Consider the following 20,493-nt stretch of genomic DNA (forward strand, 5'->3'; position numbering starts at 1 on the left):
ACCAGTCCTGATTCAGCAAAGAAATATCGTAAAATGTTCAGATACACAACATTCAGATGGTGTGGAATGCTAAATTCAGCATCTGGAATACAAGGAAGAACATTTGGAGAACAGTAACACTAAATTAAAGTTGGACTCAGCCCCTAGCCTGCGTATACAAAAATATCACTTTATTATGTTGCATGAGGTCAGGGCATACATTTAAACACATCAATCTACATTGAAAGCAACAGGTCAGCTCCTTCAGAAAATTTAAAATGCCTTTAGGAATATGGATGAGTTCTTTACAAAAACGACGTGAAAGGCAATATCCATGTGTTTGAATTCATTCATTCATTCAGTTGGATCCTCAAATTCCACCTCCATTAAAGGAACAGGATGGACATCGGTAGCTGTGCAGTATTCATGTTCTCATAAAATCCATTCAAATATATATTAATTAGTTTTCACATTGGAATCACTGCAGTCAAACTATAGGACTACTGGTCTATAGCAATTTTGACTGTAGGTTTAAAACCTTAAACACATCAGAAACATCTTCCTGATTGTTATGAACATCAATTTCAGTAGAAATCACACGAGTCAGTGAACAAGAAACATGTCGCAGTACAAACTGTTAAATTAACCTTCAGACAAAAGTGTCAAGACACTATCCGCCGTTCCTGTTTAACTCAAGGCGAGCTTCGGTGAGGTCCAGAACCTTTCTCAGGGGTAGCGCACCGTGTTCTTCAGAGCTTTCCTTCACCAAAACGTATTTTTAAAAGCAGTGGAAGGGGTGTTGTGGAGGAGGAGGGAGGGCCACGCGGACCAGAGGGTCACGTTCGATGCCGGTTGTGGCAGGCTGTGGTGGTGTGGGGGCGAGAGGGGACGGTAGGGCTGAGCGTTAACCCCCAACAATCAGAGGGGTCCCATCAGAAGTGATCAGGGAGGGTCCTCAAGGCGTCTTCAGTTGTACGATGGACATTTACATTCTGAAAAGAGGAACACATGCGAGTGAGATCTACTCAGGTCTATTTGTCGACCGGGCCGAGTATTGTCAGAGAAAGACATCAGCCTGTTTCCTCTGTAAAATGCCCTTTATATCAAGTGGTTTTGAGAATAATAGCTTTATACATTTTATTTTGTCTAGATTCTAGTTGAAAAGCTGTCAATGGGACTGCAAATGTTTTCCTTCATGAAACTGGTGGAACAGTGTTATGTTATGGCCGGATACAAGTGCAGTAGCCGTTATACTTTCCTCCATAATCATAGGTTCACAACACTATCATTTGCAAACGGTCCTTTGGGGTTTTCTCTAATCTAGAAGAAGCAAGAAACAATTGTGGTTTTGAAATAAAGACCAAGTTAAGGCGTGGTTTATTCATCAGGACGGTACATAGGCATTCATCCATCGGCCATCCAGCGGCCATTATTCAAAGACAGGAAACATGGAAAAATGTACTTCAGTTTTACCAATGGTCTTTCACAATATTATTATTACTACTACAACTATAGTTATTATTAAGGAAAGAAATACGATCTTCATGTGCAAAAAGGTGCAAAGACGAGCTTTACAGGGAGTGCAATGCTAAACGTGACATCTAGGCTGTTTTTTGACTCTAGCACAGTTGCAAATAAACAAAACCATGTTTAAAACCCTGAAAACAAATATAGATGAATGTAAGCTACGATTATGTACATTTGAACGTGTGATGTTTCAACATGTTCTGGAGTTGAACTTAATATTTAGTAAACAGGGCCGACTCTCCCACCAAAACAAATGTAATCATTCTCAGAAAATGAGATTACCAAAATTACAACCAATGGGCTCATTTTTCTAAATTAAACTGGATTCCAGTTAATTTCCACCAAGTCGTCAAGCAGTGGAAAGGGTTGATTTCGGTCAATCTGAAGAAAGCAGAGCAGAATGCTAGGTGCTGATTGGTTGGTATCTGGCAATGTAAGCGTGGCGGGGGGGTGGGTGGGGTAAAGGGGTAGGGCGGGGCGAAGCGGGGAGGAACACACTGTCACTGGTGAGCTGGCACTGTAAGCAAAGCCTCCTTTGACCTCCGCGACACCTCTACGTTCTGTACAGCGATAGAGATAACATACAGAGAACACAGGGGAAGGGGGTCAACCAACACATCGGAGGCAAGACGTCTACACTGCATGCCGGGACCACTAGGACACAATATGTGCAATGTGAAATGGATCGTTACTTGTCTTTGAAGGATATAATACAATTGTGTTATAAAACTCTACTGCCCAAAAAAAAAGCACCGGCATTACCATGTATTCTGCCTGCTTAGACAATTAACAAAGCACCGTTATTCCCTGTTGGATTTCGATAGTTTCTTCGGAAAATTATTTAAAGCCATCGTTAAGAGCTCAGCGTTGACTCAATTTTTAACAGTAAAGCAATTGAAGTGGCACTATAGTCCAAGCACCTCTGAGCTAGAGTCTGTTGCGTCCCCTTCTGTGTGAGATTAGCCCCTTAGTCCAACACTAGGACATTCTACATTTGATTAATCTGCCTGGCTACAATTTATTTTCAATCTAAGAATTACTCCATCTAAAACATGTGTAGTGTTTATTTTGACAGCTGCTTGCTGCATTTGTCCCTCCTTTGTCACAGCAAATCCCCATCCCTTAACTTTGCAAAATAAGAGTTTAGTGTAGGCACTAATATATTGTATAACCCACCTCTGGTCTCTCTCTGTGGGTGTTGACTGCCTCCGCACTGAGGCAGATTGACTCCACCTTACAACCTGAGGGGACAAGAGTCAGAACAAGGGCTGCACAATAGAAATATATGAAAATACAATTCTGCGCAGTAAACAAAGTCTTACCGTAGGCAACTGGTGTTAGTTTGAGCACAGTGTGCAGCGGGCACTTCAGGTATGGCAACTCTTCTAGTTCAAAACAAAAGAACAGTAGAGTTTAATGAATGAAACAACTTAATCCAAAATGGTTTCCACTTCTTCATTCCCAGTTAAAGATGCTTTGAACAATATTGTCCAGTAGGCAACCCCTGCTTAGTGGTTTTAATATATTAATACCTTTTAACAGACCAAAAGGAAATAGGGTCTGGGCAAACAGCGCTATAAGAAAGAAGATGCAAACGGTGTGAACTCTAAGCGTCCGAGTCCTGACCTGCCGTCTTGTCCAGAAAGTAGGCGAGCAGGCAGCGCATGACGGCCTGGTGACAGATCACCAGAACGTTCTCCTGCCTCTCCAGCTCCATGATGGCCGGCTCCAGACGCTGCACCAGGTCTTCATAGGACTGGAGTGGAGAGGTCAGGGGTCATGGTTACAGACAGACCCATACGACTGGAGGGGTAGGGTTACAGACAGACAGACAGACCCATGCGACTGGAGGGGATCAGGGTTACAGACAGACAGATGGATATTAAACGTTACAACTACAATCGGAACTGTTTCACAGTCCTGTGAGGAGTCGACCATTCCTCACAGGACTGTAGAACAGATCTGATTGTAGTTTTTAAAGGTTACAGTTGGGATGGGTGCAATGTCATCGTGTGTCATCGATATCCATGTGCCAATAAGGCGTCAGCTTTCCTTATGGAGTGCGCCTCCATATGCCACTCGATTTAAAACCACCTATTCAATTGAGTCATTAAAATAATGAAAAATCGCGGTACTGAATGGGCTGTAAACATACATTGCCCTTCACGTAAGCAAAATGAGTAATCACACGTGGTCAACTTTTGACAGCTCTACCCTGTTAATAAATCAGTCGAAACAATCACAATCAACAAACAGTGCTGTTATGCATCAACAGTGGTAAACCACAGTATGGACCTATAATTATCTCTATCTTTTCGATGTATTGATAATTTATCTCAGGAGCAGTGGGCTCTCCATGAGTTTAGGATGCTTTTAATAACTTGACAATGTGCAAATGTATTTGAGATAAAATCTCTCTCTGAGGGCGTTTTAGTCTACTTTTATGCACCAAAACATGCATTACAGAATGCATACCGACTTCACAATCCCCCTATCCCTTTACTGCCATTCCCTACGCTATTTTGCACTTGGATTAAAAATTAAACTCCATTATAATTTAATCCTTTGGAATATTTTGTTGAAAGGAGGGCATATGAGCTTGTGGTGGAGGGCTGAATCCATCTTGGTTTTCAGCGGTGCCCTTCTTCTTGTAAAATGCACAGATCGGCGTCGATGTTGATAAATAGTCGATAGGATTTTGTTTGTCCAAATTATTTAAATAAATCTCGCAATTTGGTGATGTTTGTTTGTTGACTGGAAATCCCTCCCTCTGTGGTCCCCTTGTTGGCACTTGGTGAATGGTCAACAGGCAACATGAGGGTGGCACAGAGATGCCCTCGACTGTCTATGAGGAGAGTCTCTGAATCCAGATTCAGTATATTCCCAGACGTCTCAACTTTCCTGTTCACAGTGCTGTTCAGATTTGTTTACTTTTTTTCTAATTAAAAAATAGAAATTGGTTATTGCTCATATAGGACAGTTGATTTAGATTTTTATATTTAAATGTATTTATTTATGGAAGCTGAAAAATAAAATATCGTTAAATTCCGAAAAATATTTGTTGCCCATATGGCCTTGAGGTTACGGCCACACTGAACAGCGCTGATGCGAGAGGTCTGCCTGGATCCTTCCCTCAGCGTTATGACTCAGGCTCCTGCATGCAACTCTACAGTTCCTCACTGAACCGTGCGGAGCAGTTCCTGAATGGGCCTGGGCGTGGGTCGACTGACTGTCCACTAATAGCCACATTTATCTCCTTCTGAGTCCGGAGCAGTGGAGGAGTAGTGGAGGAGTAATGGGATGAACTAAAAGGTGGGGCTACACCGGAGAACCACCAGACCCCGTCTGAACATCCCATCATCCATCACTGGCTTGGCCTAGCTCAGCGAGGAGTCGAGGTTTTCAGCTAGGCGGTGCTCGACAGGCTGCATTACCTGAATGCAAATCTACATTAGGCACCTGGGGACCGTTTGAATAGGGGTGTCTGTGTGAGCATGCCTGAGCAAAGTTCTGGACAAAAGCTTGATCTGGTGTACACATTTAAACATGCAAAGTCTGCCTCAACACTTCAGTCATTTGCTGCAGCTTTCATTCATTTTTAATTTAAATGTATTCTCTTACCATCTTATATTTGTATTTTCCCTGTTACCTTGTGTTTCAATGGTGCTACATATATAACCTTGCCTTGCGTTAATATCACATACCCTAAGGCACACCAAAGACGACAATTCATTCACAACTACTCATTCCCTTTCGCAACAACAAGGGCGTATACCTTGTGTGTGCAAAGGGCAAACCTTTGACAATAAACGAGTTGAACTGATAAGAGTATGTCCCACCTCTCCTTTAGGGTAGCGGTAACGGTATTTGTCCTGGTCCCTCAGGGCAAACTCCAGAGGATGGCTCTCCTGGATCTCCTCATACATCATCTCCTCACACACACCCTGGGGAGACACACACACACACAACACTCACTTGTTAGAGCCATTTTTGGTTTGATATGATGTTTGATTTATTAATTAATATACAAGATGGTTTGGGCTTGGTTATTTGACTTAAATGTTAGTTTTATCTGTTTTCATTTAGTAAAAACATATTTTGCATTTGACATGTTGGGGACGCCGTATTTGGAGGAATGAAGCGCACCTGTGGGTATTTAGGAGAAGAGCCACAGGTGAATAGGCAGACGGGAAGCGGTACAGTTTTTAAACCGCTCAGTGACAGCTCTTTTGATATATGTGAAAAGGTTTATGTTGATCCTCATGTTTGCTTTTTGCATTCGGTTAAATAAATACCATGAAGCCAAGACGGATGATCCATGCCTTTTATTTTTGAAGCGAAGGGGCGAGGGTGTCTAAAACCCACAATCCCGAAAGGACCATGAACAATTTTGATTGAACAACAAAATATGTCACGACACTCACTCGTTAAACCCCTTAGCGATGGTGAGCTCTGCTCTAGCCTAGTAGTGACTACACATGGTGACGGTGGCTCACTCACTGCATCGATCTCGTTGAGGACCTTCCACTGTTCGTAGGGGACGTCGAGGGCCTCGGCCGTCTGGATGGTCCTCTTCATCTGGCTGGTCCACACCTTCAGATCACTGATGCCCTGCGCCGCGATGAACTGGCTCAGCAGCTTGGCAAACTGTACCCGAGGGAAAAAGAGAGAACAACACGATCACGAGGCATTCTACTCAGTTCAATTCTTCTCACGTTAAAAAGGTGTCGAGCTTTTGGATCCCAGTGTGTTTAGAGCTAAATGGGGGTCCGCACTCCAGCCAAGTGCAGGTTAAGCTTTTCCTGCTCCTCAAAACAGAGCTGGTGGTTTAAAAAACAATAACCCAGTCATTCAACATGCATGGAAACCCATCAGGAAGGACACAGTTGTTTCAAAAGAGCCCTATAACACCATCTGTGTACCTCTTTAAAGGGCCCTATAACACCATATGTGTACCTCTTTAAAGGGCCCTATAACACCATCTGTGTACCTCTTTATAGGGCCCTATAACACCATCTGTGTACCTCTTTCCCCCGGGCAGAGAGGCCTGAGTCACCCCCGATGCGGCCCTTGATGTTGAGCTCGCTCTCCCCATGGCGACACAGGTAGATACTGCGAGGCGTGATGTGGATGTTCATCAGGTAGTAGACGATCCGGCTCTGGATGTGGTCCAGCACCCGGTTCACCAGGTAGCGCCGACCCACGTCCATGATCTTAATGTAGGACAGGTCCCTGGAACAGGTAAGAAACAAAGCAGTCAGGCAATTATCACACGGCTACGATTTTTGTGTAAAAACGCGGAAGTCACGCACGTTTGGTTCGACCGGCCAGAAGGACACAGAGTTATCGGTGCCTGCAAACACGCTCTTTTGAAACCAGGTCCTAGGTTAAAAATGAGAAAACGCCCCCCCTCCCCCCATTAAAAAGACCCATACAACTATATTGTCGTTACAATTGGAATTAGAAGGGAATTGGAAGCCCCAGAAATATTATTTTCAGTGATGAATTGTTTATTAAGCGTTACAAATTTTCAGGACCACGCAGGACATCTGGGCTGATGGATCTCTCTTAACACATTTGTCGCAAAATTCTTGACTGCAATATTATTATTTGATGTTGCGTGGAAAAGCATAAGCCGTTGTTACTTGAAATCAATCCATCAATGAATCAGTCGATTTTCAAATTATATACATATTTTTGACACCTTGGGTGTATGGGAACAACCCATCCTCAGCATGCATCCAAATATATGAGAACATAAAAGCGTACGCAAAATGTGGCAATAATCCCCCTCGCCCACCCATAGACCGAGAGCAGATGTATACCCAGGCACACACTCGGTCAGTCGCGGAAAGAGCGATAGGGCGGCTGAAAAGCGGGTGGCGCGGCCTTGATCAGAGCGGGTGGATGCTGCTCTACCGCCCTGGAAGAGGTGTGCCACATTGAGCAGGCATGTGGGATTCTGCACAATGTTGTGCACAGGCACGGTGTGCCATTACGCGAGGTAATGAACCTTCCAAACGACCCAGACCCCGGACCCAATTATGCACAGCCCAATAGATATAGAATTCGAACCCGGCAGTAGTTAATAGCCAGAATATAAAAAGGTAAACAACGACAACATTCAAGTCAGTTTAAGCCAGTTTTTTGGTTTTGGTGCTGCTTCCGGAGGAAAGAGAGCCAAACAAGATCTTATTCCTGGCCTCTTCCTCCAAAATCAGCACCTCCACCAGTAACGTTTCTTTTCTTCCTTTCTCCATTTGGCCTTTCTCCTAACGAGGGCACTACTGCAGGCCTGTCTATACTAATTAGCATATTCAATGAGGGAGGAGACTGGGCGGAGATTCGGTCTCGTGCCTGTGCGCTCGATTTCACATTAATTGGGATGTACAAAGACAATCTGGTGAAATCGTGCTTAGATTGACACATACATTTGTGTGTACGCATATTTCCCATTTTTTGCGCACGGAAATTGCAGTAAGAAATCCACGCAAGTCTTAGTAAATGAAGCCCCGTGTGGCAACGTTCGATTTCTGTCTTATTTGTTTTGTTTGATTCGTTTTGTATTATTTTTGTAGCTTTAAATACAGCCCCTTGGCAAATGTTATTACTAACTGTCAATTAAAAAGTATTTTCTGCTGAGTCTAGAAGGTTAAACAACCGCTTTCTCCTTCTCAACTGTATGTTTGTATACAGTGCGCAGGCTTGATATGCATACTGCGCCTCGTCTTCTTCTTTTTTGGTGGAGAACCAGCGCCACATAGAGGCCTTGAATATTTACGACAGGGTTTCTACAGCTAGATGCGTTTCTTAAATGAGAAAATGGAAAAATTCCTGAAACGCTGCCAAGGAAAACAGAAGGGAAAAGATTGTTTTTGTCCGTGTGGACAGGGCCTTAATGTAGTCCCTGGAGCACACCACCACCAGAGAGATGTGTTACAGGGTTTTACAACAATCAATTCATCAAAATTTATATTTGATTGATGATCAAAAAATATGTTTATTTGTATGTATTTTCCAATCAAACTAGAGAATCCTTTTCAGGGCATTGGAACAACTAAAGTCAACAAATTATGCAGCATTTCCTATCATACATCTCATCAGATATGAACGCAGGCTTTTGGCACAATATCAAGACTGTTCCATATCGATATTCCATTTTCGATTACAATATTTAGACTTTAAACTCAGAGCTTTACTAACCGGCTTCTTGAAACCACTACAGATGCTAGCATTAACAAGATCATGATACCAAAACATAACTTTCGCCTGATATCGGTCCAATATCTAGGGCTGTAGTCCACCCTAGATGGCAGACTAATTTCGTCCTTTTTAACCAAACGCTGCCACACCAACACCTTATTTGACATGGTGTAAAGTAGTTTTTAGCAGAGTAAATGTTCAGCAAGTCGACTAGCCGTCATCCTTAAATTGGGCGAGTGCAAAGTTGTGAAACCGGGGTGATCTGCCCCCGTCTTAGAAGTCTATCAAACCACTTGATTATTGATACCGCGGTTTCCTGGAATAACGCTTCAAAAGCTAAACCCATCAACAAGTGCTTTGTTGAGGAAGTCAGTGGCTTTCGGATCCACTCTTGAGCCGAGTCCGACCCGGTCACAGCAGAGTTTCAATGTAAAGCAGGACGCACACCAGACGAGCCACGGAGCGCCACGTCGGCCCGGGCCATTTGAGTTCTTAATCTGTGTTTAAGATAATGAGTCATAATGAACAGCTTCCGGCGGGCGCTGCTCTGTGGCGACCGCAGTGTGACAGGTTTACGTGACCGGTGCGTCTTTGTTTTTGTTTTTAGTGTGCGTCTTACGGTTGTTTGTTATATGATCGCTTATTTACTTTTTGTTGTTTGTTTTTTATGTCGTTGTTGTTAACGGTCACGTGTATCTGTCTTTTCACTGAGAACAATTTCCCCAAGGGGACTATAAATTTCCAACACATAATGGCGATGTAACTTAGGGTGTTGAGCAGTGCTGGTTATAGCGCGGCTGTGCGGCGGCGCCATATTGGAAACACGAGTCACGTCAATCCCAATCCAGAAACACTGCTTTGAATGTATGGGGGTACTTCATATCATCATACAAATAAAAAAGGTGGTTTGTAAATTATGCAACGTTTCTATTAAATGCACCGCATTCAAGAGCATGGGAAGAAATGCACTTAGAAATGTGACGGACCGCCAGATAAGATTGATTTTCTAATGAATATATGACCTAAGCAGCCTGTTAATATTAGAATGTAGAGCTTCTTGTTAAAGTAGGAGTGCTAATAGTGGGTTTGTGAGGTGAACCAACTATGTTGAGCCAAGCTGTCGCATTGAAAAATAATAAAAGAAAAAAGGACAACCTACCCAATAAAAACATTGTACGTGACAAAGGCATGCCAATACCGTGACGAATCGGCAAACAAGGGGTCTAACCAAATTAAAGAATAGTAGAAACGTGCGTCTAGCGCGCTGCCGGGCAGCGACTGAGACTGAGATGTTTCACTGGTTACCAGAATTGCTGCGACTCTATTTCGAACCGAAAAAACCAAACGGTTCTGATGTTTTACATTCCAGCCCTAATCTGCAATGTCCCTCCGGCCCCAGAAAACTATGGATTAGGAAGCAGTTTCCTAGTAACACCATAGGTGTTAGCCATGGTCCGACCAATGAGAATTTGGTCGAACAAGGACATCCACCACATCTTCCTCAAAGCATTCCTGCCACTGGTTACCTGTCCAGAACTTCATCCAGGGTCTGGTAGGAGTTCTCATAACACTGTATCCTCTTCATGAAGTCCGACACCGCCTCCTCCGTGTTACAGTTGGTGTAGTCGGGGCTGCCCAGCTTCACTTGCTACAGGCACAGGTTAGGACACATGCTCAGGAAAACCAGGGACACACCCATAGAACCAGGGACACACCGATACAACCAGGGACACACCCATAGAACCAGGGACACACCGATACAACCAGGGACACACCCATACAACCAGGGACACACCCATAAAACACTCATACAACCAGGGACACACCCATAAAACACTCATAAAACCAGGGACACACCCATAGAACCAGGGACACACCCATAGAACCAGGGACACACCCATACAACCAGGGACACACCCATAACACACCCATACAACCAGGGACACACCCATACAACCAGGGACACACCCATAAAACACTCATAAAACCAGGGACACACACATAGAACCAAGGACACACACATAGAACCAGGGGCACCCCCATACAACCAGGGACACAGCCATAGAACCAGGGACACAGCCATAGAACCAGGGACACAGCCATACAACCAGGGACACACCCATACAACCAGGGACACACCCATACAACCAGGGACACACCCATAAAACACTCATAAAACCAGAGACACACACATAGAACCAGGGACACACCCATACAACCAGGGACACACCCATACAACCAGGGACTAGTGGTGAAACGGATCAGTGTGTCCACGGTTCGGTTCAGATAACCGATTTGGGCCTCGGTTTCGGATACGGTTCGGATTAGGATCATGTCCGTGATAGTAAAAAGGCGGACTTTTTTTTGACGGAGGGTTTGGGGGAGAAACACAAAAATGAATGAGACCCACAGGCTATTTGCAATGTGTTAATTGACTGCAATCAGACAACTTGCAAGGCTTTTTTGTGCAATAAATGTTCCCCTAAATGCATTTGAAAACATGGTGCAATGAGTGTAACATGTAAGGGATAACGGCCGACGAGGCTTAGAACTCTGGCGACGAGCGCAGCATGAAGCCAGAGTTGCCTCTACCTGTCCATTATTTCCATCGAACCGGTCGACCTCGAAGGCCGTTATCCCGCTTATCACCCATTTGTATTTATCTCCCGTATATTTAGAATATAATTGTATCAATTACTTTCTTTAAATTTAGGAATCGTGTGCTTGAACTTCAGAAAACAACCTATTGCAGCTACCGTTACAGTCTCATTGGCTCAGGCAGCAATGGAGAGAATGCATTCCGCTGGGTCCTAAACACCCTTTTGTATCGGACGTAGGCTACAGTAGGCAAAATACGCTACATAAGACAATGCCTTCATGAAACCGAAATCCGCGGATCTCCAGAATGCTCCGAACTGTGGTAAACGAACCGAACGGATTCGGATACAATTCGAATCCGCTGCAGGCCTACCAGGGACACACCCATACAACCAGGGACACACCCATAAAACACTCATAAAACCAGGGACACACCCATAGAACCAGGGACACACCCATAGAACCAGGGACACACCCATACAACCAGGGATACACCCATACAACCAGGGACACACCCATACAACCAGGGACACACCCATACAACCAGGGACACACCCATACAACCAGTGATACACCCGCATAAATCGATTGATGCACATCCATAAAACCAGGGACACAGCCATAAAACCAGGGACACAGCCATAAAACCAGGGACACAGCCATAAAACCATGAACACACCGATTCAACCAGGGACACCCCCATAAAACCATGAACACACCGATACAACCAGGGACACCCCCATAAAACCATGGACACACCCATAAAACTAGCCGGCTGAGTTTTGGGTTTATTGTTATCAGGATGGTCCAGCAGCATGGTATGTGGGTCCAGTAAGCATCCCTGATCCAGATGACAAACACTGCATTCTCCTTATGACCTTTACTGTTATGTGAGGACAGGAAAGCGTGCTCAGCCACTCACCACAATGTTCTCCTGTATGACATGGGGGTCTTCACAGACAGACTCCACGAAAAATACCTTAGAAGAAAGACAACAAGGATGGTCTTTTTAAGCTTTGTCAAGAGCAATCCATGACAGAGTGAGCTTACCCTAACCCAGGGCCCTACCTTAAAGCCATTCTGTTTAGCAAACTGGAAGATGGTCATCCTCCTCTCTCTGGTCGTGTTGGTCGCATCGAAAACCTGAGTGTGACAAGGACCACAAGAAATGAATCAGAGTTCATGCCTGTCTAGGACTGAAGCCACCACATGCCCCGTCACACACGCCGTTACATAGGGATTTTGTAATAATTATCTAGCACTATGGCGGTGATCAATCATAAACTCAAGAACAACGGGAGCCTTTGTGTTAGCGGCTTGTGGTGTTTCCCCCGTTTTGACCCTGTGAGACATCAACACAAGGCCAGCGCCACCGGACTCACCGCCACTTGTCCACCTTCATCGGACAGGTACTGTCGCACGTCGTTCAGCGCGGCCGAGGCACAGTGTCTGAGAACAGGTGAGGAACACACCGTCAGACACTGAGGCACAGTGTCTGAGAACAGGTGAGGAACACACCGTCAGACACTGAGGCACAGTGTCTGAGAACAGGTGAGGAACACACCGTCAGACACTGAGGCACAGTGTCAGAGAACAGGTGAGGAAACACACCGTCAGACACTGAGGCACAGTGTCTGAGAACAGGTGAGGAAACACACCGTCAGACACTGAAGCACAGTGCCGACACTGAGGTGAAATGTCTGCCAGACATTAACCAGGGGGGGGGGGGGGGGGGTCTTACTGTCTGATCTTCAGTCCTTCCTCGTTGTCTGGTCGGAAGAACTCAAAGGACTTGTAGATCTTCATGTAATCTCTCCGGTACTGTCCCACGTTGAACTCTTTAAAAAGACAACCAGGAAGTGACATCATTATTTAATGTATGAAGCTGTATTAGATCCAGTTTATGAAAATGCATGAAACCGTTTTTGTTCTGAGGCGAGGGCTAGTGCATGGTGGATGTGTGTGAAGAGAGTCTGGTCTCTACCTCTGGTGGGAACTCCGATCCAGTTGAGATAGCGGGTCAGCTTCTTGGAGATGTACGTCTTGCCTCTGGCAGGGAGGCCCACCGTCACGATCAGGGTGGGACAGTTTGTCATACATACTGTGGAGGAAACAGAATTAAAACCAGTATTAGGGAACAGTCACTAGACAAGACTGAAGGCTCACTCCAACAGGTGTTAGTGTGCCAGCGTAGATGTTATTGTTATTGGCCAAATTTCAAAAAGATTTCGAATGATTAGATATTATAAAGCTCTGAATCACAGTAACATCTTCGAGGACAGCCATACATTTAAAATAGATTGAACTTGAGGTATCAGAAGTGATCTGCACTTTACAATGGTGATCTACATTTGACCCAAACACATATTGCAATGGCTAAATGATTGATAGGACGATTGTAAATGCTGTTAAAAAAGCAATGTGGCTAACCACACACCAACTGAATATTGAACTTTCTTCTACTGCTGTTATCATATATTGGGTAGAGAAGGCTACCATCATTCCCTCCACTGTGGCATGGGATGGTGCCGGGTCCTTTGTGGAATTGTGGAAAATGGGATTCCCTAAATGCAAGAATCAATGCAAACAGCTATTTTCTACGTCCAGATGCAATGGGCTCGTCTCGGCGTATTAGAAGAAATAAAGTTGGTAGATGAAGAGTCAGTAGGATAAAACACATCGGCCCTGTGAATATATTCACCAACAGCTGATCGACTCGAATATTGAACATCAGCCGGCTCCAATTCCTCCTCATTCAAAAACAATGGCATGGAGCACTTTGTACCTCATTATTTTAAACTAATAGCCATTAGCCACATTGCTCTGCTAAAAAAATAAGAAAAGGTAGGAGCCGTGTTACCGCTAAATTACCGCAAAGTTACCGCTACGTTGCTGAGGTAATAATGATAACGTGCCTGCCTGGTCAGCAAGGAGTGCACGGACATTAAAGAATGACACTCTTCTGCTTCAATCAATAAATAAACCAGCGGGTAGGTTCCCATCAAAGCCATCTGCGAATAACGCCACGTTTCCGCACCAACCCTTTCTTTGAGAGGTGTGTTTTTCTGGAAGGCCATTTTTATACGGCATCCAAATTTTCTTCAGGGGGTTCTGAGTCAACTCCCGCGGCTTGGCCGGGTTGGATGCGGGTTTGTTCTCCATCCCACCGGGCTCGGTGCCGGTACGGGGCCCGGGTCTGTGGTGTTGCGGAGAAGCAGACGGGAGGTCTTTGCCGTCGGCACAGTCACATGGTCTGACTTCAGCATCCCAAACGCCACCCGCACTACCGTAAACACCGCCGTATCCGCGCACACGACCCACACTACCGTAAACACCGCCGTATCCGCGCACACGACCCTAACTACCGTATACACCACCACCTTCATGACTGTATTTGAGCATTAAAGCAGAGGCAAGCCAACCTTTCAATTTCCTAGGCCTACTTCTTGTTTCATATTAGTGTAATGCTATCCATCAATATGGAGCTCTATTCAAAGAGCCGTGCTAAATGTTTAACTAAATTATTTTTTACTAAATATTTGTAAAGTGATTATCAAGTTTCACAGTGAATTGTTGTTCTCTGAAATAAAGGGACTAAAATAGTTAAGAAATCAAAACAGTCCGTAATCTGTATTCATTACACTATTTTATGACATAGGTCTATGGCGATTTACAAGTGAGGAGCAATTTCAGAAATTGGCTGTTTTTTTAAGGTGGTTTCCCTTCAACAATGCAATAATATAAAAGCTTAACATTTAATAAAAAGCCACCTGAGTCTTAAATAAACCCAAAACTAATGCAAACACACAAAAAATATATATGTTTATATAATATATATATATATATACACATATTATTTTCTTGTTTTTCCTGGAAATATTTCAAGGCCCGGTTTTAACCGGGCCTTGATTAGATATCGTTGGCATAGGCCCGGTTTGGAATCGCTGCCATATAGGCATAATAATGTCCACTAGGCAGCGCGATTGCTGGCATATTTGTGGACAGTGGGCGTCCGCCCGTGCTTTTGGTAGCGCGCATGCTTGGCCACTGTGTAGGCGACGTGAACGTGTGTTAGCCCTACCCAAGATTATGTTTGTGTTCTGCAGGCAGCATCCGGCCTCAGACGAGGGACGAGGGGAGAAACAGGGTTCTGACCCACATGGAAGTTGACTAATTAAATACTCTGGTCCATATTCCCACCACGGCAGTCTATTCTGGAGCACACCATTCCCATTAATAGAATAGGCTGCAGTAGTCTTATAGTAGGCCTATGTCTTATCTTACATGGAAATAAAGTATGACACTTCTAATCTCAGTCGGCATCCTGTGTTACTGTTGTAGGCCTACTGCAACTATGGACTGCAGCACAAACATGGTCGATCTGAATTTAAATCACACCGCTTCTCAAGAATAAAAGGTGCACAATCCACAAGTGAATCCATCCCGGGATTTTTTTTAATCCCCACGGTTATTGAGACGTAAAAGGGCATTTGTTGATGTGTGTTGAACTACAGGAAATAAGTGCTGGCTTAGTGAAGCCCATCCCACTGCCACTGGAACCAGAATGCTCGCTGGTCAGAGTTAAGTTATTGTTATGATGCATAACTCCCCAGTATTTATCACCTCCCATGCATACTTTGGCTTTCATCGTTTCGGTTAAAGGCTAATAGCACAATGCTCACTGCCACTTTCTGCAGCGTTCAGGCTGCACACGATCCACACCAAACACAGTTAGACGTTTCTTAAAAACAACCACAACAATGCATTGGGACGGTTGATATCTAATGTATTTGTTCGAATTATAATATGTATAATATTTGGAATTATCCAATGGTTGATCCTCTAACAATTACATTGGACCAATAATGCCGATGCACATGCTATAGTGCAAATTCATTTATAGGGTAAAGGTCTCGGTGACAGCCAGCTACACACACACACACACACACACACACACACACACACACACACACACACACACACACACACACACACACACACACACACACACACACACACACACACACACACACACACACACACACATACATACATACATACATACACACACTCTCCACACACACACTCTTCACACACATCACGTCCTCTTGTTTACGTATCCACTGCTCATGACGTCGGGAACGAGCAGGGTCTCATCGGGTACTGCCAATGAACAAAATCCTGCCTGGCGGTGAAAAATAAGAATACTGAGAATTCTTACCTGTCCGAGACAGATTCTGCGTGTGTTTACACCGACTCGAGCCCCTCATCATCTGCTGTGGTCTACAGCCTTCTCCACGGGAGTGTGCTGGTCCGCTGACTGTTACAATCGTATCGGACAAAGCGATCAAACTGTACCACAAGCAAGTCTGACTAAGCCAAAATGATGCATCGTCTGAAATACATGCTGGCTATACACACCCACTTTTCGGGATGAACGGATTTTATTACCAAAGTCTTCCCGTGTGTTGGTACATGCCCCCTTTGAGTTCGCTGCGACTCCCATGAGCGTCATTGGTGTCAACAGTCCTGGTGTGTTTGGTTCTCTCCTCCACATGCCGGCAGAGGCTACGGGTGACTTTCACAACAGCATGATGATTGCTTCAACAGGAAGGACAAATACTTTACACTTTTATACTTTTATTGTTTGGGTTGTTTATGGTCAAGAGAAATAATTATCATTCAAATAGATATTACTTTACTGGGACTGGTCCGCGCTATATGAGACATTTACTTACACATCAAACAGGTCGAATCTTCTACTAAAAAGTAAAAAAATAGGAACCATCTAGTAATAAGGCCTTATACATGTCTGTAATTACACATGTAAGGCAAACAGTATCTTGAGTAAGAACAGGTATAAAGATGATGATCACACATCTTCTACCATCGCCCCCCGTCTTTGGACTCAGTACCTCTGCAGGTCTGAGAAGATCGATGTGGACGAGTGCAAGTGTCGTGTTTTATGTGTTCCAAATATATTCTTATGTGTGCCATTATATCATACACATCTCTCCTTGCTTCAAGTTGTGGATGTGCATATTCACACTAGGTTAAACATTACATATCAGAGACACACACATACTTAGACACACACACACACACACACACACACACACACACAAACACACACACACACACACACACACACACACACACACACACACACACACACACACACACACACACACACACACGCACACTCACACACACAAACACAGATACACAGATGTTGATATTCCATTGAACATTGTCTTTTTCCTCTCTCCCAAGCTTCCTTCACAGATCCTAGAACACCAGTCAGGTTAGTTGTCTTCCAACAAATACCATACATGACAACCATTTATCATACCAGACTGGTTCATCCGGTTGTTTTTGGTATTACATTTACATTTACATTTAGGGCATTTAGCAGACGCTTTTATCCAAAGCCACTTACAATAAGTACATTTGTCATAAGAAGTGCAACAATATATCGCTGTCGGTACAGAAAGGATGTTCATAGAACCAAGAAAAGTTGTGACTTTGCTGAACGGCCTTTGCTAGCTCTTAGCGATGGCGGTACCAGACGTCCAGCTGAGGTAGTTGAGCGGAGGGATCGAGCTGGGGAGTGTGGCTTTAGCAATGCTTGGAGGTAGGCAGGGGCAGTCCATGTGTGGGCAATCTCTCCCTGGGATTAGGAGGAGCTCGGTTTTGTTGAGGTTAAGCCTCAGGTGATGGGCAGTTGTCCAGGTGCTGACGTCCGCCAGACATTCCGATATGCATGTTGCAATCAGGGCTTTATCAGATGAGGGGAAAGAGAGAAAATAGCCGAGTGTCGTCAGCATAGCAGTGATAGGAAAAGCCGTGTGATGCAATTACCGAGCCCAGAGATCTGGTATAGAGGGAGAACAGAAGAGGCCCCAGTAGAGAGCCTTGAGGGACACCAGTTTCAAGCCTGCAAGGTTTGGACAAGGAGCCATTCCATGTCACTTGATAGGTGCGGATCGTCAGGTAGGATGTGAACCAGGAAAGAGCAGATTCAGCGATGCCAAGTTTGGCAAGAGTGGCAAGGAGGATCTGGTGGTTCACTGTGTCAAATGTTGCGGACAGGTCGAGGAGAATAAGAACCGATGAGAGGGACGAGGCTCTGGCAGCACGGAGGGACTCAGTCACCGCGAGGAGAGCCGTCTCAGTGGAGTGTCAGTGTGCCTTCTTGAAACCTGACTGGTGAGGGTCAAGGAGGTTGTTAGATGAGAGATACGAGGACAGTTGGTTAGCAACGGCACGTTCCAGTGTTTTAGACAGGAATGAAAGAAGAGATACCGGTCTGTAGTTCTGGATGTCGGTGGTATTAAGAGTTGTTTTTTTGAGGAGAGGCTTTATTCTGGCAGTCTTGAAAGACGCTGGAACAATGCCTGAAGTGAGGGAGGAGTTAATAAGTGAGGTGAGAAATGGCAGGATGTCGCTTGAGACATCCTGGAGGAGAGAGGAGGCGTCAAGGGGGCAGGTGGTGGCATGGTTAGATGTTATTATTCTGTTGACCTCGTCAGAGGTGAGAGGGCTAAATTGGGTAAAGACAGAGGAGGGGATGGGAGGAGGGAGAATGGAGGCAGGGATAAAAGAGGAGCAAATGTCCTTCACTTTCTGGGTAAAGTAGGTAACAAATTCATCAGCAGTGAGGCAGGAAGGGGGTGGGGGTGAGGGAGGGTTGAGGAGGGACGAGAACAGGGAAAACAGTTTCCCTGGGTTTGAGGCGGAGGAGTTGATTTTGTTCCGGTAGAAGGCAGATTTGGTTGTTGACACACAAGATAGTGAGATAGATCATTAGGACTGATCTCTTCCATTTCCTCTCAGCTGCTCGCACCTTTGTTCTACAAGTCCGCAGAGGATGGGACAGCCAAGGAAGGGGTTGGTGAGGATCGCACTGGTCTGGAGTGGCAGGGACAGAGGGAATCCAAGGAGGAGGAGAGGTAGGATAGCAGAGTGTCTGAAGATTCATCTGTAGATAGTTGAGAGAATCGTTCGATAGAAGGTAGTGAAGACAGAACCGTAGAGGCAAACGTAGAGGGAGAGAGGGATTTGAGGTTACGGCGGGTGGTGACAATGTGGGGACTTGAGAGGAAGGGAGGGGAGGATTTGAAGGGGAGAGAAAAATCAACAAAGTGATGGTCAGACACGGGGAGCGGGGTAACGGAGAGAGCAGAGGTGCCGCAGGACCTGGTGAATATTAGGTCAAGCTGGTTCCCGGCCCGGTGTGTGGGAGGAGAAGGGGATAGTGTAAAGTCAACAGTTAGAGTCTCAAAGGGCTTCATCAGACAAATTTTATAGCACCAACATTTACCCTAAGCCCTCTAAAGGGCAACAAAAAGTCAAAACCAAAATGAAAGAAATATAAGAACATTATTCCCAACCCCTACCTGCTCTTTAAGGATCAATTAATGACACAGTAATGACAGTAAAGATAATCCATCATTACTGAGGTTATTTATCTGAGTCATTAGGGAGAAATCTAAGAGTAAATTGCCAGACATTGGTCGAATTACAGGAAAGGATGTGTAGAATAATACCAATAAAATGTAATCATGCTGTAATCGTTCAAGACTCGGCATGTCAATCAATGCGGTTGACTCACAGCGGAAAAACACTTGACACATCAAACCTGCGACATGGAGACCATTGTGAAAGTCAAACCGCAAGTCTTTTTTGTGCGCCTTATCTTGGACGGGAACACTTCCAAAGAAATACAAGAGGGTGATGCAGACAACTCATCAGGGGTGTTGTTCTCTGCAGTTTAGCAGGCTGGGAGGCCCGGATTGGTTTGGTAGTGAGGTCTGCTCGAGGCAGTGCTGAAAGCTGCCCATAACCCGGCCGACTGGTTAGAAGTAGGGGAAAGGTAACAGCGTAATCTAAACATAATAGTGATGACCTTCTCACTGAGAACACCAAGTCAAATGACTCTGTCCCAAATAGGCTAACTGTTCCACTGTGGCTATTAATAGTCGGCCCACACGGCTCCTGCTGCACAACTACGTAGGCTACAAGTTTACTGAGGACAAGTGGAGAAACCTGAACACAAAGCCTGACTGCAGCCGCATTAGGGCTGTTATTGTTTTACTTTCAAGCTCATGCAGGTATTTGGGGCGCATGTGGGCTTAAGACTTCTCCATTGTGTGAGTCTTTAGTGTTCTGTTTGGTGTATTGTGT

General features: G+C 44.8%; 1 protein-coding gene across 7 annotated transcripts; it reads right to left on the reverse strand.

The window, feature by feature from the left end:
* Positions 1-148: 148 nt before the first annotated feature.
* pfkfb4a (6-phosphofructo-2-kinase/fructose-2,6-biphosphatase 4a) lies at positions 149-16,837 on the reverse strand. 7 transcript variants are annotated; one of them, XM_030371953.1, is made up of 16 exons: positions 16,759-16,837; positions 16,529-16,627; positions 13,292-13,408; positions 13,049-13,145; positions 12,690-12,756; positions 12,376-12,450; positions 12,230-12,286; positions 10,236-10,357; positions 6,531-6,738; positions 6,007-6,153; positions 5,346-5,450; positions 3,133-3,262; positions 2,829-2,891; positions 2,683-2,747; positions 2,005-2,066; positions 149-971 (listed from the first exon to the last, which is right to left on the reverse strand). In XM_030371953.1, exons 1-15 carry the CDS (start codon positions 16,820-16,822, stop codon positions 2,007-2,009), a joined length of 1,476 nt encoding a protein of 491 aa, XP_030227813.1. In that variant the 5' UTR covers positions 16,823-16,837; the 3' UTR covers positions 149-971; positions 2,005-2,006. The 7 variants fall into 7 exon arrangements, with proteins under 7 accessions (XP_030227813.1, XP_030227732.1, XP_030227975.1 ...); XM_030371872.1 differs by lacking the exon at positions 2,005-2,066; XM_030372115.1 differs by lacking the exons at positions 16,529-16,627; positions 16,759-16,837 and adding an exon at positions 14,349-14,603.
* Positions 16,838-20,493: the final 3,656 nt, after the last annotated feature.

The sequence above is a fragment of the Gadus morhua genome, chromosome 1, assembly GCF_902167405.1.
Source record: "Gadus morhua chromosome 1, gadMor3.0, whole genome shotgun sequence".
NCBI classification, from domain to species: domain Eukaryota; kingdom Metazoa; phylum Chordata; class Actinopteri; order Gadiformes; family Gadidae; genus Gadus; species Gadus morhua.

Bases quoted from the DNA above. Each gene is read 5' to 3' on its own strand.
- pfkfb4a (XM_030371811.1), bottom strand. From the start codon at position 16,822: ATGACGCTCATGGGAGTCGCAGCGAACTCAAAGGGGGCATGTACCAAC. The intron at 3,263-5,345 runs GTGGGACATACT...TCTCCACTCCAG, and splicing joins ACCGCTACCCTAAAGGAGAG to TCCTATGAAGACCTGGTGCA. The intron at 1,932-2,682 runs GTGGGTTATACA...TTACATTGCCAG, and splicing joins CCCACAGAGAGAGACCAGAG to ATACCAACCAATCAGCACCT.